The sequence below is a fragment of the Rattus rattus genome, chromosome 3 (genome assembly GCF_011064425.1).
Source record: "Rattus rattus isolate New Zealand chromosome 3, Rrattus_CSIRO_v1, whole genome shotgun sequence".
NCBI lineage: Eukaryota > Metazoa > Chordata > Mammalia > Rodentia > Muridae > Rattus > Rattus rattus.
In genome coordinates this window covers 14,137,627-14,163,913 of record NC_046156.1, presented here as the reverse complement: position 1 = coordinate 14,163,913, position 26,287 = coordinate 14,137,627, and the positions used below count along the sequence as shown (strand labels likewise).

At 43.2% G+C, this 26,287-nt stretch overlaps 1 protein-coding gene across 4 annotated transcripts in view; it reads right to left on the bottom strand.

Moving 5' to 3' along the window:
- Positions 1–753: 753 nt before the first annotated feature.
- The window catches only part of Prkacb (protein kinase cAMP-activated catalytic subunit beta), a 90,483-nt gene continuing 64,949 nt past the window's right edge, over positions 754–26,287 (bottom strand). For 3 of the 4 annotated variants that reach the window (XM_032897198.1, XM_032897199.1, XM_032897200.1), the window contains exons 4-8: positions 25,250–25,348; positions 24,336–24,418; positions 20,089–20,215; positions 18,792–18,887; positions 17,425–17,622 (exon numbers count right to left, since the gene is read on the bottom strand). In XM_032897198.1, coding sequence (XP_032753089.1) covers positions 17,440–17,622; positions 18,792–18,887; positions 20,089–20,215; positions 24,336–24,418; positions 25,250–25,348 — 588 coding nt within the window. In that variant the 3' untranslated portion in view covers positions 17,425–17,439. Of the gene's footprint in view, positions 3,882–8,979; positions 9,145–17,424; positions 17,623–18,791; positions 18,888–20,088; positions 20,216–24,335; positions 24,419–25,249; positions 25,349–26,287 lie in introns of those variants that run through there. The other variant, XM_032897201.1, reaches the window with a different exon arrangement.

Genomic DNA, 26,287 nt, shown 5'->3' with positions numbered 1-26,287 from the left:
CTTCCAACTATAAGTATCTTCTGAAGTACCAGGTATCAGGATTCAGATACATGTAATACATTCATATACACACTTTTTTTGGGGGTGGCCGAGATGAGGCCTCATATTCCAAAATCGTGATCTTCCTGATGCAGCCTCTTGAGTGCTGGTATTATATGTGTGCATCATGCTTGGGTAACAGGTCAATTTTATTTATTACAAAATTTAAATGGAGTCCCTCTGAGCACAGAGACTTAAGCATATACTCAGAAAAGCTAAAATAAAAACAAATATTTATCTTTTTGTCTAACATTTGTACATAAGATAAATTTTATTGTTAATTAGATCTCAAATAATAATAGTTATAGGATAAAGACATGCCCAGAGTTTTATTAAAAAAGAGAGAATGGGAATTTGTATTAAGGCTTGAAAATGACTAAAATACTTAGCACTGGAAACAATGTTAGAAAATGCATCAATATTTGTAAGTGTTTGTAAAGACCATCAAACAAAATTGCAAGTTATTAAAATAATGACCTAAAACTGGTGATTTCTCAAGGCAAACTGCTGCTGTAGCTGTACACGCCAAGTGGCCCTGAAGAGTAAAGTGCAGGGTCACAGTAAGGGTCTAATCTGAATAGACTGCCGATTATTCAAGGATCCTTTATTGCTCGGATCTCAGCCCCAAATATCTGAAAGTTATGAACCCGTAACCATTTCTCCCATCGGCAGGAAAACGCCAGGACCAGGGGGTCAGACAGAAGACGCCACAGCTTTCGTCCTTTGAAGATACTTTAATTTTGCGGTTACTGATGGATTAAAAAACACGTTTTCAGCATTTCCTAGCTATAGTAGCGCATAGGAAATTGCACTCTAAACGAAGAACTAATTAATGAAGTAACACACCTTACATCTTACATCGAAAGCTTACAGTTTACAAGGTGCCTTTACATACACTGTTTCAGTTGATTCTTACAACAAGCAGAAGGAAAAGAAAAACAGTCAATGGGAAAAGATAATCGTCTATTTTCTTTCAGACCAAGGGGCAATCAGTACAAGTACATTCCAAGAACAAGACAGCAATACCCATAAGCCATGGCGTCTTTTTGGTAGGCTGACAGTTTGATATCAAGTGTACATTTAGCATCAGTGAGGGAGTAAGGAATGGGACAGACAAGGGCCTTATGATAGTCAAAAGGGTTTTCATTTTCAGCACATTGTCAGAGGTAAGAGGAAGGATGCACAGAAATGTGTCACTGTACAGAAACTTAGTTCAAAGTGTGATGTCCCTTGAGAATATTAGCTAAGGAGGGAACCCTGACCTAACTCGGGGAACCAGGAGATCCCAGAACGTGCCTGTTTCTGCCCTCATCTGCACATGATGCCACTCCACAAGCTTCCCTCTAGTCTAGGGCTCCGTCCTACACAACGCCATCTCTTGGTCTACTGGGTAAAATACCATTTCTTCTGTCTTACATAATATAATTTGAATAAAATACTGGTTTTTTGTCACAGACTTACTATTTCAAGTTTTTAAAGAATTTTTTTTTCAGCTGTGGCTAAAAATGGAAATTTTAGGCATGTTAAAATATTCCAATTTAGTGTACTTGGTTAGTCAGAAATAGACCCCTTGACACAGCTGATGGTTTGCTCATGTACTTCAAACAGAGACAGTAAAATGGAATGGCTCAGAAGCCCCAGAAACCAATATATGCCTAGGGGTCATCTACCTGGGTAGATTCTAGCTGGGTACTAAGAATTTTATAGAAAAAAATATTTTTATGATTCATAGAAATCTGTTCAATTTTTGAAAACTAAATTATAATAATCAAATTGTCATCCCCATGATTTATTGAAATAATTTTACAATAATATACAATGACGCTACCAGAGAATTTGTAGCATACACAGAACACATGATTAGCATGTTCTTGGGATTAAACGAAATACAAAAAAGTAAATAAAGTATTTTATACAAATGATGCTCTTAATTTATTAACACGATGATATATCTTTGTTACATAAAACTTGCTACAGCAGAGTATTTCAATTTTTCTTGCACATTTTAAATACAGGTGGACTAACTGAAATCATTACTTGTTATTGTGGGACACTGTCATGCAGAAACACTTGACAACCAAGAGACATGCAGAGAGGCGAGAGAGGTCTCAGGTAGGACTCCCACTGTCTTCCAGGGCTAGTGAGGGTGTGTGCACATGATCACATGATCAGGGGGGTGCTGTCAATGACCTACCTGCACCAGTATGGAGGCAGATAGAGAAGCTCTATATACACTAGGGTTGGTTTGACTCAAAATGATCTTAGATCCTTGGAGATTGATCATGAAATGAAATGTTTAAACTATTTGGGTGAGTGGACTATTTAAGGTAGGTCACTGATACAGAGATAAAATGAGATGAGAAAATTAAAAGTAGTGAAAAAATAGTAAAAAAAAGTTAAGCCATTTATTCACAAAGGAACACTGAACTAAATGTGCAAGAGTGCTTGAAATTTCCTCACAATGGCAACATTGCTAAGTCAATTGGCAACAAGTATAGAAAAATTAAGGAAAAGCAAATATGAAAACTGTATTTGCATGATCATATACTCTGTCTATGAAGGAGAAAGAAGTTAGCAATTCTGACATACTTAAAGATATCACACCTCAAAATTAAATACAAATGTGGCAGTTTCTTAAGCTTTGCCTTCTCCTGTCACTGGCCAGGCAGGGATACAGTCAAAGCTGCAACAGTGCCATCTTCTTCCCTCAGAGGAGGAAGCAAGAACAACTGCTTTGCTTCTGTTCTTACCTGTTACCAACCAAAGCAACAGAAAAGTTCCCTTAAAGGAAAGAACCTCTAAGCTGCAAGCAGGGATCAAGGCTTCTGCTGACAGCATTTATCCAAATCCATGTTTGCTCGTTTCCCTTAAGAACCCGCCGACGAGGACTGTCTGAGAGACCTCACAAAATGTCACCTATCAGTCACGCTCTCCTGAAATACTGGCTAAAGCCCTCACGGAAGAGCGAAGGCTGAAACCTTAGGCCTCTCTCCTAACCCACAGAGATGTTGGTACCAAGGGAGACAGCTGGGGCCAGGAGCCATGTCCCGCACTTTTCCTCACAAATGAGGCATCTGTCTGGTCACTTATCGTCTCACGGAGAGAAGACTATTACCGAGGGGAACGAAGCCTCTTGTCCAGGAACCCTCACTGCTCGTCTAGGCGCTCTGATTTACTGCTACGTCAGTGACCCCTGGGAAGTTATCTTCATTTATGCAAATTCCCGTGCTGATAAGACATTCCACCTTCAAAATTACTAAGAGTTTTGGCAAAACTGAGTCCAAGCTACTCAAAATAAAAATAATCATTAGAGAGTTTATCTTCAAGCCACTGGTCAGCAAAAATATCGCTCAAAACTACAAAAAGCAACATGTAGCTTCCTTTTTAAATACCAAACAGCCATAACACTGCCCATCTGAAACACCAAGAAAATAAAGGGAGCACTGGTCAGAGAAGTGAATGAGAAGGATGAGGAGGGTGGAGAAAACAACCAAACCAGGAACGTGGTGCACACCGTGTCACGGCACAGACAATGCTGCGGAGCGGTGCCTTGGTACACAGGCGGTTGCAGAGCGCACACTGATGACGCAAGAAAGACCTCACGGTTGCTGGAATGAAGGGATTGGAACCCGCTCCAACAAGCAGGTCTCGGCTCCACCTTCCACCTCCACAGCGTGCAAGGACCGAGTGTGAGCTCCAGGCCATCCTTCTCCTCCCTAAAATTCACAAAATTCCTTTCCACATTTTTCTGTTATAGACACTCGGATTTCTTCTTCTTCATAGTCATCGAAGTTGCTGGTATCGCCAGAGCCTCTGAATTTTGGTATGAATGGAGCCTCAACCTGTAATGACATCAGGAGGAAAATAAGAGAAAGAACAACTCCTAGACACGTCCAAACACCCAGAGCAACGGAGTCCCCGCATCTTTGAACACAGGCAGTGCTGGAAGCGCCATCCACTAGAAGTCAGCAAGAACCTCACGTCATGGGGAACTGCAACAAAGTAGAGCGCAGCTCCCGGTGGATCAGGGAGGCATCGGATCGCCTGCCCAGCTAGAAAACGACTTTCCATTTTATTTTACTTTTATCAATTCATTTCCAAAGCTTTCATTTTTTTCTTCTACTTCCTTTCTTCTAAGGTTAACACATTTTATACTTTCAATGTCTTTTCTAATTTCTAAGCGTACTTAAAACCTCTGACTATGAGAAGTCTAAGTTAGAGACATCTCACAGAATCACAGAACTCAACTTCTAAACATTTTCCTTTTTTTTTTGACTCTGAAAAGAAAGTCTTTCCATCTAATCTTACTTACCGCATGCCTACGATGTGTGAGGAAAAGCGTTAAGAGCTGACATGACTGCAGGCGGCATTACCCCACAGCCATCAATTGGGTTTACAATCACACTCTGTCTGTCTGTCTGTCCCGTCCCCCATGTCCACTTCCCCACACCGCAGGAAAGCCAAGGTGGCCACTTTCACTCCTGTTTTAAAGATTATAGCACAGGGCTGACCAAATTTATATCACTAATAAATGACTGAAGCAGGTTGCAAACACTCAACGGCTTTTTCTTCTGTGTACAGCAGTGATCTCATTAAGTACTTTCTAGCACATCACCGTATGGATAGCTATTGTTTCCATGACTACATCAATAGATCCTAGGTTACAAACATGATAGACACATGAAAAGAAGGAGGTTACAAGTAAGCGTGAGCAGAGATTCTAATGCTCTCTCTGTTTTCCAGGTGGTGCCTGGCACTGTGGCCTGGGACGGCCATTTTGTCCTACACAGACTGAGCCAAGCACACAAGTGCTTCATTTCTGGCCAGATGGTGGTTTAGAATCAGCCCATAGCCTGAGTTGTCCAGGCCACTTCTTTATCCTGGGCTTTCTTTCCCTAGGTCCATCTGCTATTTCACTGTTCATAAACAGTGGCCGGGGAATAAGGCTGTGAACCACCTAACTAGACTGTCTTACTTTTGCACTGCACTGGGGACAAGTGAGAAGACACCGAAACCAAAGTCTACGTTAGGGTGGTTTTTACTTCTGGTGACGTTCACGGTACCCGAGATTTAACTGAGCAGCAGTGTGCTTCGCAGGATGGCATGGCCTGTCGGCAGGGCTGCTGCTGGGTAGTCAGTGTCTACTGACTGGGATGAGTCAAGCCCTTCCTGAGATCATGAACTCTAGATACGCAGGAGTAATTCAGTTCTATCACAATTTAGAAAGACCATTAATAATTCACTATGTGATACAGATAATTAATATGTTTGCTGAGTACCAGCAGAAAATTTTACTTAAAAATATTAGGATGAAAAGATTCAAAATATATCATAACTTTTTGTTTTTTGAGACAGGGTTTTTCTGGTAGTCTTGCCTATTCTGGAACTCACTCTATAGACCAAGGTTGGCCTTGAATTCACAGATTGGCCTGGTTTTTCCTCACAATCCTAGCACTCAGGGGGCAAAGACAGGAGGATCTCAGTGAGTTCAAGGCCAGTATGTTCTACAGAGTGAGTTTCAGAAAGACAAATGACCCTCCCTCAAACTAACAAGCCACAACACATGTCACAGAAATATAAACTTAAGTACAGCACTGACTCAAAATAAACATAATAATGAAGATGGTAAAACAATAGTGAGGACCAGTAGGTATACCTTCACAGAACAACGTCAGTTTCTAAAATGAGTGATACAGTAAGTTTTTTTGTTTTTTTTTTTTTTTTTTAAGGGACAAATTTACAAGGGACAAATACAGATACCAAGTAATGGCAGAAAATAGTTGAATAAATATGGAAGCATGGTATGTTTAGAAATAGAGTCAAATGTATGATAGTTTAGTACTAGGGGCTAAACCAAGGTTACTCAATAATGCTGACAATAATGTAACAACAGGCTAATTATTGTACAACAATAAAGAAGAAACTAGATCTCTAAGCACAGGAAGGAAACAGGTGTCCAGCACCCTTTACGATGCTCCTGTGACGTGCACCTGTGAGGGCGTGTGCCAAGCAGCACCTGTGAGGGCAGACTGAAGCTCAGCACTCAGGTCATGGCAGATGAAGAAATGAGGACTAAGGAAGGAGCCGGGAGACACCCAGTGTCAACACCGGTCCTGTCTGTGTGGGCAGAGCCTACACTTGTCTCCTCACCAAGTTCTCCAGATTGGAACCAGGACCTACTGATCTAGTCTTTCTCAACGTTCCTTGCTCCGTTTTGAATTCTCTCCCTCACCCCACACTTCTGAGTAATAAAGCTTATGTTTACGTAGTTTGACCATGTGCTCAAGATCATACTGTAACGCACTGTTGGTCTGACTCAGGCTTACAGCTACCTAGGTCCAGAGTTGATGGTTTTGGTGTCTCCCATCCCCCCTTCTTCTCCTTTCTCCTCCCTCCCTCCCTCCCTCTCTCTCCTTCCCTCCCTCTCCTTTTTCCTTTTTCCTTCCTGTTGAAATAGCCTCCCCCTCTCCCAAATTCTCAAAGCTACAAGTTAAACAGGTGCCCTGTAAAGTCCAAACTGTTTATGAAATATGATATTCAATACTCTGTACTATAATCCCAGTACCTGGGAAGCCAAGGTCAAAGGATTCCCCCCACCCCTGGCAGGGGTGTTGAAGATAGATCTATGTAGTTGCAAACTAACTTCAGTTACAGAGTAAGAATCTGTCTCAAGTAAATGACCCCTACAAAACCCAGAAAGGGGAAAAAAAAAAAAAAAAAAAAAGAGGGGGCAGATTTTCAAACAGTAATGTGCTGAAATTTGGATCAAATTCAGAAGCTATGTGGTACCACTGATATTTAAAGCAGTTATCCTATTTGGGGGACATGTTTTTATTTAGCAAAATGTACCCTCCTTTTAACAGGAAAGCATCAAAGACGGATGAGCATCCCTTTCCCTAATGGAGAAGAGCTGTCCTCATGTGAGCAAACAGACAAGGCACAAAGCACTCGGTGTGAGCTGGAAAGACGCTCTCAGCACAGGTCCTTACTTGTGACTGCACAACAGCGATGAGCAGTGATGGCCACGGCACAATCCTTAGCTTGGCTCTGAGCTATAGGAGCTCGTGGGCGTGGCAACCATACTGTTCCAGCCTTGTTATGCTATCTATCAGCTGAATTTTAAAATTCTGTTATAACTTTGTTTTTATAATCTTAAAATTTTAACAGATTAGAAAAACTGCTTTCAATATAAAATGAACTGTTACATTATTTTCCTCCGGAAATGTGCTCTGTAGTTGTTCATCATGAAATGTGACAAGACTGAAACATCAGAAGCTGTGGATTCTGTGGGGGTGGGGAGGAAGAAAGCTAAATATATACACTTCATGTAAGTTATTTTTAACAGCATTCAAGAGTGAAAGGAGAGATAAAGTTAACAGAGCAAAATCTTTTCTTAAATTTCCCAATTTATTACCATGGTAAAGTAATTACTATTCAGTAACATGCTAGTGTTATTGCGGCTGTTAGCACTGAGAACCTGGAAATACAGCTAGTCTCTTCAATACACTGCGGGCCAGTGGCAGCTGGCCTCTGTCTAACCATGTGCTACACATGCTAGAAAGGAGCTAAAGTTCATTTACGTCTATCGTTCATATTGCTTAACCTTCAAACATTCAAGAGACTTTTAGGAAGGAAGTCAGCAGACCAGAACATATAGCCACTCAGGTGTAAAGACATGGAGGGCAGTTGCACGTGTGCAGAGACATGGAGGACAGTGGCACGTGTGTAAAGACATGGAGGGCAGTTGCATGTGTGTAGACATGGAGGGCAGTTGCACGTGTGTAGACATGGAGGGCAGTTGCACGTGTGTAGACATGGAGGGCAGTAGCACGTGTGTAAAGACATGGAGGGCAGTAGCACGTGTGTAGACATGGAGGGCAGTAGCACGTGTGTAAAGACATGGAGGGCAGTTGCACATGTGTAGACATGGAGGACAGTTGCACGTGTGCAGAGACATGGATGGCAGTTGCACGTGTGCAGAGACATGAAGGGCAGTTGCACATGTGTAGACATGGAGGACAGTTGCACATGTGTAAAGACATGGAGGACAGTTGCATGTGTGTAAAGACATGGAGGACAGTTGCACGTGTACAAAGACAGTGGAGGGCAGTAGCACGTGTGCAGAGACATGGAAGGCAGTGGCACGTGTACAAAGACAGTGGAGGGCAGTAGCACATGTGTAGACATGGAGGGCAGTGGCACGTGTGCAGAGACATGGAAGATGGTTGCATATGTAGAAGGATGGGGCTCAGTGAGGGTCTGAGCACCAAGCAGGCAGGGGCACCAGTGACTTGCCTGGGAGAGGGTATAAAACAAGGGAGCTAAAGTTCCTGCTCTCATGGAGCATTTTAAAGAGAGAGCACATAGAGAATAGCAAGGAAGGCTATGCTCTGGAGAAGACATCAGTGGAGAAATTGAATTCTCAAGCATCCACTGGAATATGGCGTGTGAGCAAACGGGAAGATCTCTGGGAGTAGAGACGCAGACATACAGGAGACTTGATCTGTGAAAAGGTTGGGCCTTTCTGGAAAAACCCCATGAAAAAAAGTTGCACCCCTGGTAAATGTCCACAGCAAGGCTAAGAGAAGAGAAAGCATTCCTAGAACGTAAGTTGATTCTGTGCTGCCAGGTGCTGATTTTGGATTGTATTCATTTATACATTATCTTTTAAGTGGCTTTTATCAGTTTTGAAATGCAAGCCTGTAGAATACTGTCTAAAATCCTATTTCCACAGTATTGTCAAGGAGTTAGTATGGAGAATAAAAATTTACAGGGGAAGCCATATATGCATTCTCTTTTATCTAAGAGAAGCTATTTTGAGATAATGCAGAGAATTAGTTCAAAAGGTAAAATAATTATAAACACACTGAAGTTGACGGCATCTCGGCTACAAGATAAGTCACACCTTTTCAAAGGCATTAAACTAGAACAGAGCCACACCTTTCTCTGGTAAATCGCAATCCAGTCGGTCGTAGCAAACCACTTGTGGGTCTTGATGTCACTCACGCCATTCTTCAGGTTCCCAAACCGCTTTGTCAGATCCACCTGCAGCAGGTTCCGCAGAAGGTCCTTGAGATCGGAACTGAAGTGTGACGGGAAGCGAACCTGCAAGAACACAGCCGCAGGTGAGCACGCGCCATGCAGAGTGCTGGGTGCTTCTGCTCTGGTTTCACACAGACTTTATCACACAGACTTTATCCAGCGACTGATCGCCATGAGAACAGAGGGTGGTGCTGGGCTCCAACACTCTTCATGGCCTGCCAGTGTCTGCGGCCATCTTAAGGATAAATGTGCTTTAGGTGGAGCCAACCCTCCCTGAAAGCCTTGCCTCAGTTGTCTTAGGGACACAGAGCGGTCCCTAGCAATGGAAAGCATACATCTGTCACCTGGCACTGGAAGGCTCACCCGTTTTCAAGAGAGATCCCCTTGGGCCTCATTTTGAAAACATTCAGAGATGTGCAATTTATATAAGTGGAACACATCACATATGAAAAACATCAGTAAATGAATCTAAAAAAGGCTTTAAACACCCAAACTGCCCTTTCCAGTATAGGAATCCATTACATTTATTACACATAAAACAAAAACTTTTAAGGAGAATTCTGCTATTGAGAACTAACAGCAATGCTAGGACTACCCAGGAGACTCAGGATTAACAACGCAGGTTTTCGGAGGCTTAGGTAGGCAAAGCCTAAGGAAATGGGACCCATAAGCTGCAAATGTTTTCTCTCAGCGGATCCTAGATTGTTATACAGGCACATGCAGTGTGTGTGTGTGTGTGTGTGGGTGTGTGTGTGTGTGTGTGTGTGTGTGTGTGTGTGTGTGCGCGCGCGCCTGTGCGTGTGTGATGAGGAAATGAGCCTGAGGTTAAGAAGGAGAGTCAGACAGAAACAAAGACATGGGATGCAAATACAGTTCAAGAACAAGACAACCCAAAACTGTCTTTGTGAAGGTCATCGCTTTGTCCTTCCCCTCCAGGCTTACATGAGGCCTCTCCTGTGGTAAATCTAAAGTTTGCTTAGAAAATAAAAAAAAAGACTTATTTCAAGTGGCTCTGACTTGGCTTACAGTGGAACCTGCGTGCAGTGTGCAGTGGCAGTGTCAGTAGTCGGTTCACGATGCCCAGCTGCAGACAGCCCTGTACTGCACATAAATCATTTTAGGACTTCAGGAAACGGGCAATGAAATGCACAGACAGTAAAGCCCCGAATGAGGCAGCTCTTTTTTCTGCAACGCACACAGTGATGGCACTGATCAGTTAGTATGGGGAACTATGTACATGTTAAATTTCAGAACAGTGGCTCTCAAATGGGCCGGAGTGGCAGTGAGGCCATATTTAATTGGGAACTTCCCGTTATAGATGCACCTCTTGCCACAGTGTAGCCTCTTCTTCTGAGGGCCAGCCTGCATCCTCCACGGTCTGTGTTAACAGTGGCATAATAACCTGGACCCAACAGGAGGTCCTAAGATGGGAAAGTGACTCACTTTTTCTTCAAAACTGTCTCCAGAAGGAAATTACTTTTGTTGTTATTACCGGCCACTGAGACTTCAGAAAGTGAAGCCCCAAGTGTGGACCCCTGGAGCTGGTGAGAGCCTTTGTGAAGATTGGGACCCTGAGCTCCAGGGAGGCCACGCCTGGTCACTGGGATTGCTGGGAAAATAACTTAGTCCTTTGACTTGCATATTTGTGAGCTTTCTGCGAGTATGTAATAGGGCAGGTAACACTGAAGTAGTTGTAGAAGGCCAGAGGGCAACATGAGGAAGTCTAACCCCACCAGCCCATCGGGTCTGAGATGAAGTTATTGGAAAGTGGGCAGGGCTGGTGTGGAACGGTCTGCAGCATGGCACATGCCCTTCCTTGAGTGTTTGCTTCAAGTTTCCTTTGTCATTTCCTGAGGTCTTTTCCAATCTTCAGAGACCATGCTAACTCTGAGTTTCCTAATCACACACTGCTCAGGTAGGATCTGTTTCTCAAGAGAATTACAGATGCGTAGAAGAAGCTCACAGAAGAGGACTGCAATCAGAGCTGTCTGCAATGCTGAATCCACAGAAAACCTAAGTCAGTGCGTCCAGGGTGGGGCCCCAATGATGGAAACCAGGGTGGATGGGCAGAGACCACAACTGATTAGCTGTACCCAAACCCGCTCTGGCGCTAATGCATACTTAATAAATACACGGATTCAAAGCCACTCGATTTAAATCTACTATGTGTGCTATGCACTCATGTGCTTGGGGCGGGGAGAAGACAATGTAAGAGAGAAAGCTGCCTTCAGTGAGTTATTTTGACCGAGAAAGACACATGAATAAATGAGGAAGGACATCGAGGATGATCTAGAAATGTGACCATCACTCCCGCTGCCTTTACTCTGGAGGATATGGGAAATCGAGGAAAGGTTTCCCTTTATCGCTTTGGTTTGGCTCTGGGGACTGAGGTTGGGACTAGAGCACGCTGACCAGAGTGTGACCTCGTAGTAGAGCCGCAGCCTTCTACCGCAGGGCTTTACAGAAGTGACAGGATGGGACTTGTTTTCAAAGAACCAACTGCTCTGGTGGCTCGGGGAGGCGACAGTGGTGGCAGTGGACAGTAAAAAGTATTCAAAAGCATAGCCAAACGTTCCCCTGTGTGGGGGATGTGGCGTCACAAGCAACAAAAGCTATGAAGCGGTTTATTTCATGCTCCCAATTCCTGAGGGCGAAGGCAGGCTCTGGCCATGTTTCCCAGGCTGGACTGGCTCCCAGGGACCAGTGATCCTCCCTCAATCTCCTGAGCTGCAAGGATGGCAGAGCTCCTGGTCTGGCCACCTCCTCAGAAGAAAGAAACAGCCTGACTTTCAATCTCAACCTGAACTATATACACAGTCTATGATCTACAGAAAACCCACTTACCCTTTTCATCTCAATTTGTCCAATTATAATATGAGGAAATATATTTTATTTGACAGTATGAAAAATCACTTAACATTTAGGAAACGACTTTTATTTTATTATGCCCAATGGACTTCCCATACATTTTAGCTTTTCTATTAGCTATCACTTCAATCAAAGAAGAAGCCTGGAAGATAGAAAGTCCTAATTTAATGTTTCCAAAATACTGAAATATAGTCATGTCAGAACGTTGACAGAATGGACATCGGGGACATGGGTGCTTCACAGGACCGCACGGGGCATGCAGCTGACATGCTATGTGACTTGTTCCAATGACTCCTAAGTGGGATGAGCAGACCTCACGACTCCTGTGCTCTCAGCACCAATTACAGCTCATGCGTGCCAATGTTGGAATAGCTATTATTTTCTACAAATTTAAATTTATGATTTATTTATCAAAGGTGAAGTAACATTCACAAAGCAACTCATTGCATGCTGTCATGGTATCTATAACTTACACTCACTAACTAGTCTTACTGACCCTCCTCCAATTTAGCAATAAAATAATTATGAATCAAATTTGTCTTCACAGAGTTCAATATCGGAAGTTATAAACTGATTTCTGGCTGATGAAGGAAGCATCTTGTTAATAGCCTACAGCTATTGGCATTGGGGAAAGATGACATAACTGTAAAATTGCTGTGCTCTGAATCAACTTACTAGGCTAAGAGAGACTCACTGAAGAGCTTGCACACTGCACCAAGAAACACTCTGTTAACTTCCGGTCACAGCACACGGGGTTAAAGAAGCCATTTCTCCAAACCAGCTATTGCAATCTCAACACAGGATTTATTTAGCAGGAAAAGTTATACATTAATTAAATTCTAAAACATAAAATATTTTTATAAATAGGTTTTCTACTGATGTACCAATGCTCACACTACCTTGGTCCTCAGGGGAAATGAATCAGCCAGCATTCCATAGGTGGAAGGAGAACTGGGCCAGAAAGCGTATTTGTAAATGCAGGCACCATGTCTGTGGTGTCTCAAAGGGACATAAAATAAATCTACAGATGGGTGCAGAGAACTACTGCTCACTTCTTCTCACTCTTTTCCTTCCGCAAAGCTGTCAGTGTTATAACCGTCTATTCACCAGACCAGTAAAAGACTATCTGGAAGCAAGTGCTGATAGATTAGGAAATCACCAGAACAAAATGTTGAAAAGTGGCCTGGGTTTTATGAAGACAGCACAACTGCTTTGTATTTCACAAACACAATGTTTAGGGACCAGGGATGTCGCTCAGCTAGTAGAGCGCTTGTCTAGAATGCATGGAGCTCTTGGTCTAATTCCTGAATGGTGCCGTCCCACACTGTAGGAGCATCCCCTGACGGACAAGTGTGGCTCTCAGTGCACAAACCTTCTCTCTCTGTCTCTGTCTGTCTCTGTCTCTGTCTTTGTCTCTCTCTCACTCACACACACACACACACACACACACACACACACACACACACACACACAGAGTCCAGGATGGCGTGACGTGGTAAGGAGAGGGTGCATGGGTGACAAGGAGCTGCCAGTGAGAGCAATGAGCACTGAGTCTCCCCTGGCTGTCACTGGTACAGAACACTTTGCACGTGTGTGTTTTGGTGAGTTGATGCTGGGGCAGTTAAATGCATCCCTGTGGTCCACAGTGGCTCCTGGAGACCCGCCTGTGCCTGGTCTCCTATGGACTTGCTTGGCCTGCCTCTCCCCTGTGCTGATTTGGCTATCTACCCTCTGGCTGTTACAAATTACCAGTGTGTGCTGGGCCCTCTGAGTTCTTAGTCACCGAACCTGGAGACAGACTTCAGGATCCACCCCAGAGGGAATGGCTGTTGGGCTACTGATCAGTTATTCATCGTATGAATGCTAATTTCCCTTCAGCAAAAATTAATGAACTCTTTGATCAGTATACATCGCTCCTGCATATGCTCCTGCAGTATCTTGCTGCTCATGAAGACCAGAATAATATATACATTATATATAGTAAACCTAAGACATTTTCAAGTTATGTAAGTCAAAGACTCTAGAATTAGGTTTTCTGTAACATCTGTTACTTGATTATTTTGTTCTCACATACCATTTTTGAACACAATATTGATTTTTATATTACCATCGGTAACACAGTCAGACACAGTTGCTATGGAAACCATACCTGACTCATTATACTACTGGCACTCAAGCATGAAATGTAGGACTATATACAGAACAAACACAGTGCATGCATTGATAGGGTGGCACAGTAACTCAGGATTACAAGTCTTTTCTGTCAACTGCATTTCCAAGTTGCATCACTGAACCTTAATAGTCATGAATAATCTGACATTTAAATGCCACCTCCTCTAGTTTTCAAAAGCAAAATATGTGCAGGAGAGAGCAAAAAGGCTGACTGACCATCTATCGTTCTGTGCATTTAAAAATACCAGCTTGGGTTAGAACAGAGAAACTGCTCACAACCCAGTGCTCAATGCATGTGCGAGTGAGTTAAGCACTGGGTTAACTTCGGTTTTACTTTAACACTGCACCTACTTTATGACAGGTTTCACAGCAGAAAGGTAAGCAGTAAGTAAGGCTTTTGAGAAGATCAGACGAAGCTGCTCCTTTTTGTTCCTTTTTGTTGTTGTCCCATGTAGCCCAGTATGGCCGTAAACTCCTTAACATCTCACCTCTTCTCCTAGTGTTAAGTAAGAGCACAGGCACATGCCACCTCTCCCAGCAAGAAAAACCAAATTTGAATTAAAACTACAAATATAGAACACCCAAATATAAGACTAAAATTGGATTTTAATGCCATGAGCTATTAAAACATCCAGTTAGGCTTGTTTGTACTAATGGCGGCACAGTAAGTCCTGCAGTGTGGACAGACACCCCTCTGCTCGGATCAGTATTATGGGGGAACTGGGGACCATGACTTGTATGTCACACCGTACAGATTCTAAAATGATGAGGTGGTAACATTGCATGTGGTCTTACATGGGAAAATGGTAGAGACTCTCCAACAGGAGAGAGAATCAAACCTTCAGCTAAATACGACAGCAGCGGACATCTGCTGCACTTCCAATTAAATGAGGAAAACCATCCTACCACGATGTCACTTATTTTATGCTATTTTAAAAGTATGATTATATTTTACATGGTTATTGATTTAGAACATATTCACTTATTGAATGCAAAATAAAATTAGAAATGAAATGAAAAGATTCACCAACAGCTGATAACATATTACCCAAGGGAGAATGACTGTCAAACTGAGGTCAATTGATACCAAGGCACATGCATTTGTTTTAACTGAAGCAACTGTACTAAGTAAACATAAATTTAGTTTACACAGCATATTTGTTAATAATTTGATTTCTTTTATGAAGAAGAGTATAATTTGTATAGCAAAGTTTCAGGAACTTTAACCTCTGTCAAATTATTGAAAACATTCCTATAATTTCTAAATTCCCGTTCTGGCTCTATTTCTACTCTGCATTAATAAAATATTCTTCTCTCACAGTTTTCATATACTTCAGCTTTCCTGACAGTCTTTATACGACCATGGGCTCTTATTCTCTTCTGAATGGTAGTCACTTCTCACACTCTTTCCTTTTACAGATGGGTTTGTTTTTTCTTTTTATACATATGCATGTGACTCCATGAGTTTATGTGTACCCCGTGTGAAGAAGCCCATGGAGGTCAGGATAGCATCAATTTCCCTAGAACTCGAGTTAGCAGAGGCCCTGAGATGCCATGTGGATGCTGGGAGCCAAACTCTGCATCTCTACAGTTCAGCGAGGCGAGCCATCTCTCTTGTCCCACATTCTTAAAGCAAAGTCCCTCCCTTCTCTGCTAACCTTTCCACCATGCTTTACTTTGTGCATATTAAACATCCTTTTTTTTTCTTCTTTTTTTCCGGAGCTGGGGACCGAACCCAGGGCCTTTAAATCCCCAAGCCCCATATTAAACATTCTTACTGTGACTCTCACACTCTGTGAGGCAACAACTGTGCCAGTTGAGAGCCTTGAAGTACAGAGTTCAATACTAAGGGGAAGAGCAGAGCTTCTGTCCCTCGGCAGAGGCTGCACCCGCCCGCCTGCATCGTGTGAGCACTCTTCCTCCTTGAACACTGGTCTCAGCTTATTTACTTGCAAGAGGCATTTGCTTTTTACCTGTGACAAAGTTAAGGTTGATGTCTATGGTTAGCCCACTAATTTGTAATTACTAATCTAGTATCAAAGCATCTCAAGAAAATGTAATAAAGTATCAGGAAAACGTCTCATAAGTTTCATAGATAGCACACGCAATGTGAGATTTGGAAGTACCACTGGTGGGTGTGTGGAGGCGGGCACCGCAGTGATTGGACAGTCAGTCTGCTGCGCCTTTCCTAGCGGCCTCATTGTGTCTGCAATTAATTTAAAGTTGGATCCTAGCATAAAGAATAAATTATGTAATTGGAATATTCATGGTACCTGGTGCATACTTAGCATTGTAAATTTAAACTCATTGGTGCTTTACAAAATACCAGTGTGGATCTGGTTGGTTAGAAAGAAATGGAGCCTTCACTTCTAGCTGCTCAGACTCATGTCTGCCTACGAAGGCCATAAGGTGCAACAATAACCGAATGGTAAGTGCCTGCATCTCAGGTCCATTCCGCAGTAGCGTTCCTCACCAAAACAAGGGAGTAAGGGCTGTGTATGAGCTCTAAGAGCAGTGCCTCCTCCTGTGAATGGCTGAGATTAACAACATGCATTTATTTCTGTGGGGAAGCGCACATGGGTGCTGCCCAGAGGACAATTCACAAGAGCTGCCTTTCTCCTTCCACCTGTGAACTCAGGTCCCTGGGCTTAAAGAGGTTGCCTTTCCCTGCAGAGCTCTCTCTCTCTCTCTCTCTCTCTCTCTCTCTCTCTCTCTCTCTCTCTCTCTCTCTCTCTCTCCCCTCTCCTCCCTCCCTCCCTCCCTCCCTCCCACTCCCAAAGTATCCAGTGCTGTGTTTGCCCTTCTGTATTGAAAATGGCGGTAGCACTCTCAGAAAAGTCTCAAGCACGAGCTAAGGTGAGAATGAATGACTAAAAATTAGAGACTAAAAATGCAAACGAGTTTATGGGATAATTTTGCACAGTGTTAGATGCTCAGTCCACTAACAGCCAAGGAGAATTGTTGTCTCCTATTTGCTAAAAATCAGCTGCAATTATAACCCCATTAAACATAAGCAGTTCTGCTGAACTCAATTCTGTGAATTCTTCTTAGAAAGGGCCATCCAAATTATTTTGACTTTTAATCTTGATGTAATTCAAATAAGACATCCATTTTTAGAACAGTTACATAAAAACAGCTCCTACCACTCGAAGTACAGTTCACATGAGATCGCAGTTCTGATTTCGGGATCACTGAGAATAATTACAGTCCTCGCTAGCTGCCTGCTTCCTCGCACTCTGCTGCCCTGCCTGTGCAGAGGCTCTAGAGTCTGCAGTTTCCCACCAGCTTAGGGCGAGGACCTGACAGCATGAGACAGTTCTAATCTGGAGCTTTAACCTCACTCCCAAACAACGGGGAGGAAGGAACAATCAGACTTACCTTTCCGGAGACAATCTTCTCATAAATCTGAATTGGCTGGTCAGCAAAGAACGGGGGGTAGCCAGCAGCCATCTCGTAGATCAGCACACCCAATGCCCACCAGTCCACTGCCTTATTGTAACCCTGGAATAGAGCAACATCAGTGAACACTAAGTCACAGCCGTTTCAAAATGATCTGGAAATATATGAACATGTGTATAGCAGTTTTTAGCAGCTATGTAGAATAGAATAAGATAAACGAATAAAAGCTATCAGGGCAGGTTTAATTAAATAAAACAAAGAATTTCCAGATATTGGAATGTGTTGTTGGGAAGGACTATTAAATCTGAGTCCTAAACATCACGGAGCATAACACTGACGGGGAACCCCCTCTCTGCTGCTCTTCAGTAGCAGAGAGGGAATTAGAGCAAACCCACTGGAGCCCAGTCTCGGCCACGGCTTGGGCATTAGGTGTGCAACAGCACAGCTAGAAAGGTCGAAAACTCCAAAACCAATAGGATTATTGGAGCAGCAAGAGATGAAAGTGACTTGCGAACAGTCTACACTCTGGGATCTGGAGACGTGACATAATCACGTCTGTTTCAGTATCTTTTGAAAACTTAAAATTTAATGTGGCCTCTAATCAGTAGTAGTGCCCAAGTACATGTAAATTGTGCTATTTGCTTGTCCAGTCTCATCTCCTGAAGGCACCAGAAGGCAAACATGCATAGGTTGTGTGAACAGTGTCCAGAGAAAGGCATGCTTAAAGAGCACATTGTGAGGAGATACAACTCAAGGTTATGACGTTTCCTTTGCCATTTTTTATATCAACCTTACTAAAATGCACATGCTGAGCAATCTGTAAGAGAATACCCAGTCTTTATGTTAATACACTCTCAATACATAAGACATTTATACAATGGTTGCCATCAGCCATGGTCCGTGTCAACTGAAGATTATGTGGGAAAGACAGTGCTCCAATGTTTTAAGCGTCCCTTCACTTAGGTGGTGAGATTGAATCAAAGGAAGAACAGACAACTGACCCATCTTGTCTTTATCTCTACATCTGGGAGGGGCCTGGAGCAAGCCTTCTGCACCAGGACCCTTCCTGTTGGGAAGAACCATGACTGCCTGGGCTACACTGAAGGTTAGGTCATCACTGCTTCGTCAGGACTCAGAGTCAAAATTAACAGAAGTGAGAGATGTGTGACCAGCTCTAGACAGACTGCCCTCAGGAATCAGCCCTGGTAGACTTAAACTCATAGCTTAAAGGGCTGTAAGCTTCTACTGTGTGTACCAACAGCACCCCGTACCTTGCTGAGGATGATCTCTGGGGCCAGGTACTCTGGGGTGCCACACAATGTCCAAGTCCTGCCCTTGACTCTCTTGGCGAACCCAAAATCTGTGACCTATGAAGGGAAACAGAAATGTGAAAACTCACTCACAGAGCAAAGGTCCTGTACTTAGATCCAAAGTTAAGAATTTGGGATTAAAATAATATATATGAAAAAGAGTCAACATGATTCATAGTAACTCATGGAGGTGACTATTTGAAACCCGAAGCTGGCAGGGCAGGGCCGCACCTAAGCACTTCATTAAGTGAAAACGAGGAGGAGAGGAGAGGCCCAACACAAAGTGAGTGCCAAACCCCCGAAGTCCTGCACGTCTCTGCCCATGGCATGGATCATCCAGGGAACAAGCACGCTCTGCATACACTCCTCTGACAGCTAAGCCATAGAGAGCCGTGGCCTCAAGCTGTAAGCTACTGAAGGAACTAGAGAGGAGACACAGTCTCTAACTGCTCTGTCTACAGTCAGGTCTCAGCCAGCCACATATTTCAGTAGTAAATGTTGCTAAATTGTCTGGATTAACATTCTAATTCTTCCATTCCTGACTATGGACCTGCCACAACAGAGAATCATTAACTTTAAGATCATGACAATAGAGTATTTATAATTCACAGGGTTATTCACAGGGTTGCATTAAAAGAGGCAACACAGATTGACTATTGCTTATCCAAAGTATTTGGCACCAAAAGGGTTTCAGGGTTTGGATTTTTCCAGTTTTTTAAAAATAATTCCAAACAAGGATCGAGGTCCCAGTGAGGGCTGGACACAGAATTCCTGTGTCGTAGACACTGCAGTCACAGCCTGGAGGAGTCACAAATGCTGTTATCAGGGTGATGTCACATGAAGTCACCTGAGCAACTCTCCATTTGCGGTGTCACGTCAATATACAAACGAATTTCAGATAGGAATCATTTTGATTTTGACTTTCAGGTTGAGAGGTGCTCAAACTACACAAACAGGATTCCTAGTACCCATGACAGCTCACACATTTAGTCACATTGTTTCTTTGGGCAGGAACCTAAACTTAGTTCACAGCCACTGACTCTAGAAGATACCTGTGGGCTCCTGCCTTCATGTGGGACGTGCTCACCTGCAAAGGCAGAGCTGGGAATTCACTTCAGCCTTTTAGATAGAACCAATTTTCTACTTCAAACCAACCAACCAAGCAACCTAACCCATCAAACACTGACATTTGAGGTACAATGTGTGAAGCTATTTCAGTGTTTCCCAGATGCATAGATGCCATGTGATCCAATCCTACCTGGATATAACCCTGGTGGTCAATTAAGAGGTTTTCCGGCTTGAGATCTCTGTAGATGAGGTCGAGGGAATGGAGGTACTCAAATGTTAGCACGATCTGAGCTGCATAGAAACGAGCATGGGGTTCACTAGAAAAGAGAAAACAGTGTCCTGTAGAGATGGGGGAGGACTGCTCACTAATGGACTTTACACAAAATGAAAATGGAGTGGAGGTATTTCAGGAGAGGGTCTCTTTATTCAAATGTTGGTGACGAATCTGTCATTTCCCAAACATCTATTGCCTTCAAATAACACATCTTACTGCAAGTTCCCACTGCCCGAGCTGGGCGACGGTGATGTCACTGTAAACACAGCTGCCCTTGAGAGGACAGAGACGTACACTGCCACTCGGTGCTCCAGAGGAGCCGTCAGTGCAGCGACCAGGCCACAGGCCCCACTCACTTTCCTCACAGCTAAGGGATTAAGGGATTCACTGTACAGAACTGCTGAACTGCACCCATCTGAAGGCCACCGCCGTTTCCCCTGTTCTGTAGGACTTTCTGCTACTAAATGACCGGCACACACTCGCCATCACAGAAAACTCTGGTAAGACGGACACACAATCCCATTTAGAACTATAAAGGCAATCTTGCCATGTGAATTTCCAAATTTCCAACTGGGCACGTTTACAGTCACATCGATACATTCTGTATGTTTGTAAAAACCAGGTGAGGCTCTTGTAGGTCATAGATCTAGAAATTTTGACATTAGTGTAATTTTCAGGCTATAATCTTAGAATTATTTGAAAACATATACCAAATTTCTAATTGGAATTTGTAGTTAATTTTCAAATACATTGAGTGTTTGCTAATCTGTCTGACAGGCTTGAATGACTTTCAGATTTGTGTCTTTAGTGAACAGCCTCAACTACTGAGAGTTTCCAGGATGGCACTAGACTCAGAAATGCCTCAGGAGACTCACACACACGCTGTTCATTGTGCCATCAGCACGTTCCACAGGTCCTCCCTTCCACATTCACTTCAGGTATTCAGTAAAGACTGGCTGACCAGGAATAAGCAGTGATGTTTTATAATGCCTCTCCAGTTCCAGCCAGGTCCCAACAAGGCGGTAAAGAATGAAGGGGGCTCTGGAGTAGATATTGGGGGACTCCTCCCTGGTTTTGGAGCATGTAACTTCAGAAACCCCATAATTTGATCTGGAAGGCCCCATTACATCTCCTCTCCTCATCTGTAAATATGAGGTTGGCTTGGTGTTCTATTTATGTTTATATAGCCTAACGTTTGCGCCAAGAAACATAGGCAGTATATCCATCCAGTCACCAAAATGCTGAAATGGAAGAGAATATTCTACATGCAATGAATTAGAGCAGCTTTAAGTGCAGACATCAGTCTAGGTCAAGACTCAAGTGACTGACTAGACTGATAAAAGCCACACTGAGCAATGACTTAGGTTCTCTGTAAGAACACGCAATGCCCAGAGTTCACACGCAGCAAGTGTGGCGGAAAGGAATGGTAATTCCCACTGAATTGCTTTCGTCGGCTTGCTTTCCTTACAGTGCCAGGCGGGTGTGTAACACAGCTATGGGCAGCTCACAGAAGAGACAAGTGATGCAGAAAAGGAGTAGTGCACTTGAAGGACAGGTTTGGGTGTGGCATTTCAGTGTAAGCATGGGAAGACTATGGGGAACGAGAGATTGGCTGCAATGCTTTAAGTATATGGGGCTTCCTTAGAGTCAAAGAGACTAAGGAGAACCGCTTAGGGTGATGGGTAAGAGGTGAAGACAGGACGTAAAAGAAGACCCTCAACGTCAAAGAGAAGCCACATTTCACTACACAGTCTCCATACATATTAGCTTACCCTTGCACAGGTCAATAAATGAATCTTGGCATAAGTTCAGGCAACTCACATAACTAATGGCTGCACAGCTCTGTGTTATTCTCTCCTCTGTGTTAGTCTCTCCCCTGTGTTAGTCTCTCCCCTGTGTTATTCTCTCCCCTGTGTTAGTCTCTCCTCTGTGTTAGTCTCTCCCCTGTGTTAGTCTCTCCCCTGTGTTAGTCTCTCCCCTGTGTTAGTCTCTCCCCTGTGTTAGTCTCTCCCCTGTGTTAGTCTCTCCCCTGTGTTAGTCTCTCCCCTGTGTTAGTCTCTCCCCTGTGTTAGTCTCTCCCCTGTGTTAGTCTCTCCCCTGTGTTATTCTCTCCCCTGTGTTAGTCTCTCCCCTGTGTTAGTCTCTCCCCTGTGTTAGTCTCTCTCTCCTCTGTGTTAGTCTCTCTCTCCCTCTGTGTTATTCTCTCCTCTGTGTTATTCTCTCCCCTGTGTTATTCTCTCCCCTGTGTTATTCTCTCCTCTGTGTTAGTCTCTCCTCTGTTAGTCTCTCCTGTGTTATTCTCTCCCTGTGTTAGTCTCTCCTCTGTGTTTCTCTCCCCTGTGTTATTCTCTCCCCTGTGTTAGTCTCTCCCTGTGTTAGTCTCTCCCTGTGTTAGTCTCTCCCTGTGTTATTCTCTCCCTCTGTGTTATTCTCTCCTGTGTTAGTCTCTCCCCTGTTTAGTCTCTCCTCTGTGTTATTTCTCTCCCTGTGTTAGTCTCTCCCCCTGTATTCTCTCCCTGTGTTAGTCTCTCCCTGTGTTATTCTCTCCCTGTTATTCTCTCCTGTTAGTCTCTCCTGTGTTAGTCTCTCCCCAGTGTTAGTCTCTCCCCTGTGTTAGTCTCTCCCCTGTGTTATTCTCTCCCCTGTGTTATTCTCTCCCCTGTGTTAGTCTCTCCCCTGTGTTAGTCTCTCCTCTGTGTTAGTCTCTCCCCTGTGTTTGTCTCTCCCCTGTGTTAGTCTCTCCCCTGTGTTAGTCTCTCCCCTGTGTTATTCTCTCCTCTGTGTTAGTCTCTCCTCTGTGTTAGTCTCTCCCCTGTGTTAGTCTCTCCCCTGTGTTAGTCTCTCCTCCCTCTGTGTTAGTCTCTCCCCTGTGTTAGTCTCTCCCCTGTGTTATTCTCTCCTCTGTGTTATTCTCTCCCCTGTGTTAGTCTCTCCTCTGTTATTCTCTCCTCTGTGTTAGTCTCTCCTCTGTGTTATTCTCTCCCCTGTGTTAGTCTCTCCCCTGTGTTATTCTCTCCCCTGTGTTAGTCTCTCCCCTGTGTTAGTCTCTCCCCTGTGTTAGTCTCTCCCCTGTGTTAGTCTCTCCTCTGTGTTATTCTCTCCCCTGTGTTAGTCTCTCCCCTGTGTTAGTCTCTCCTCTGTGTTAGTCTCTCCCCTGTGTTAGTCTCTCCTCTGTGTTAGTCTCTCCTCTGTGTTAGTCTCTCCCCTGTGTTAGTCTCTCCTCTGTGTTAGTCTCTCCTCTGTGTTAGTCTCTCCTCTGTGTTAGTCTCTCCCCTGTGTTAGTCTCTCCTCTGTGTTAGTCTCTCCCCTGTGTTAGTCTCTCCCCTGTGTTAGTCTCTCCCCTGTGTTAGTCTCTCCCCTGTGTTAGTCTCTCCTCTGTGTTAGTCTCTCCTCTGTGTTAGTCTCTCCCCTGTGTTAGTCTCTCCTCTGTGTTAGTCTCTTGTGAGGCTCCAACTCTACGACCCCCTATTATGAGTCGGTTATCTGTTCCACGGAAACTTACACTTAGGTTTGCCTGAATTCTCAATACTGAGTGAAACTTACTCTGCTCTTAGTCTCACATAATTTTATAAAAGACTACTAATTAACAGTTGTAGCTATGAGCCTTGTATATAGATAAAAAGTGAAGTGTGTTAGTAATAACCTGGCATGTTACTAATAAAAATATTGTATGCAATTTGTGAATATATTTAAGGAGCTCAACATGAGAAAAGTTTTAATTAAAGTCTAAAAAGACTTTATAATATATCCTCATCCATCGCCATATCACTATTATTTTTATGTCTTCTTCCTCATATTCACTCATTCAAATTTCTGCTTTAAATGTCCATTAAATATTATTACAAATCATATAGCATGAGTTGTTATATGCCTCAAATACTATTATTTTTCAAATCATATTGGTTTTTTTTAAATTTAACTTTTATTTTTTAGAAATTCTTCAAATCATGTCACAATACTTACCAGTGGAAGAATATTTAAATTAGTTTCATAGTGTTCTCATTTGAAACTTAATGCTCATATATGGAATAGCTTCCTATTACTGTGTCCACCTAATAATTTCTATGGATAAAATATGGGTTAATTAAGTCAGATGCATTTCTGGTTTAAAATAAACACAAGCGTGTGAAGACTCAAGGAAGAAAGACATGCGCATTAGTTACCTGAACCTTCCAATTCTTCTTAGATGTGAAAACATTTCCCCCCCAGGAACGTATTCCATAACCATGTATAAATTAGAATTATCCTGTGAACAAATAACAATACCAATTATAAAAAACATTTTAAGATGACAGCATGTTCAATTAGAAAGGGCCAAGTCAAAATGCACTTAACAGATCAATAGAAACGAGTGGGAGAGACACAAAATAAACAGTGCTCTAGTTCCACACTCATCTCTACCCACTTAGTATTCCAGCCACAGAGAAACCTAAGGCTTCTGCTGTCCCTCCTCTTGAAGGGGACACTTAATTCAGAATAATGAAATACGCAGCAATGACACACTAGCACTGCATATGCAAAGGAAAACAACATTAAAAAACAATTTGGAAAAGTAATAAGAATATTTACATTTTCTTTTGCGAGATGGATGGTTGTAATACTCTAAGTATATAGGGCTTTATTAGATTCCCCAAACAAGGGACCACGCAGAACCAATGCAGCCTATGACTCAGCAGTCCTGACACCAAGTGTCATTCCACAGAACCAGGGCAGCTCCAATCTGAAGGCTCGACCCTTCCCACTTCATCTGACTTAGCAACAGTGGCATAGAGGCTTTTCTCTCACAGAACCACAAAAGCCCAGAAGACAAATCTGCAGCCACAACAGGAAGGGTTCACTCTGTGGGAGGGTACAGCACCTTCATCTGAATGCACACAGGCTGAGTAGCAGGCTGTCCCAGTGCATCACTGTCATCTTTGTCTTGCCTTCCCACGGAAGCTCACACATCCACAACATCAACAACTGCTCAGGGAGAAGCAACTCCCCCAGTGTTGCCCAAGCTCACCAGACTTCTACTGTTTCCTACGTTAAAAGCATCCTGGGTGCAGTATCTTCCTTAGACAGCAGTGCAACTGACCTTAAAAGAATACTCCAGCCGAACAAGGAACGGGAACTCCACTGCCTGCAGGATTCTCTTCTCATTCAGAGTGTGCTCTATTTGCTTTAGCTTAACGACCTGCGAGGGAAAGACAGAGAGACTTTAGTGTACTTAAACAAATTTAAAGGCTATAATCATTTCAAAGAAAAATGTCTTCCATGTAATAATCACAGTGGATGAACAGAATTACTAGACTTCAATAAAGGAAATAGTAACAATCAAACAGGGTGGTAAGAGTCAAATGGATGCAGCCTAGCAAAGAGTTCCAGCCTCTGTCTTCTGGTCAAGTATGTCCCAGCTGTGCTGAGGTGTGTCTGCTATGCCGACACGTGGGAGGCAGAGTCAGGAGAGTACCATATTCAAGGCTAGCCTAGGCTACATAGTGAGATACTGTCTCAAAAAAAAAAAAAAAAAAAAAAAAAAAAAAAAAAAAAGGTCAACTATGAATCAAATCAAAACCAAGTGTTCACTAGGAACAAAGCCAGACCTACTGCTCTCAGAGTCACTGTGTGAAAGTATCTGCTGCTGACAACATGGTCAAACCACTTATTATCTCTGTAAGCAGCAGAGGATTAAAGATCAAGGAGGTCAACTGTATTCATGTGAGATATATATAAACTGGTAAGGCATACATGCTTAGCCAATTTTTAATGTAAAACTATGTAAACTGAATTTATGTCGGTGCAGGCATGGGGCACCGACAAATTTACTTTTAATTCTGCTCATCTACCACATACACACGGTAGAGGCAGGCACTAAGGGACAGGCTAAGAACGTGTGCCTTCACGCTGCATAGGACCCACTTGAAGGACCCATGAATATGTAAATAGCAACATATGAGCAACCGGCAAGTGACAGCTATGGTTTCATAAGCTGTCAGGAGAGAAACTGCTTACATGAGGCTCAGGACGGAGTCCTCACCTCTGAAATTCTGATGCTTTAGTGTCATGGGACATGACGCAAGTCACATGCTTAATTTACACAGTCACAGCTCAAAAAAGTCAGCTGTTACTACAA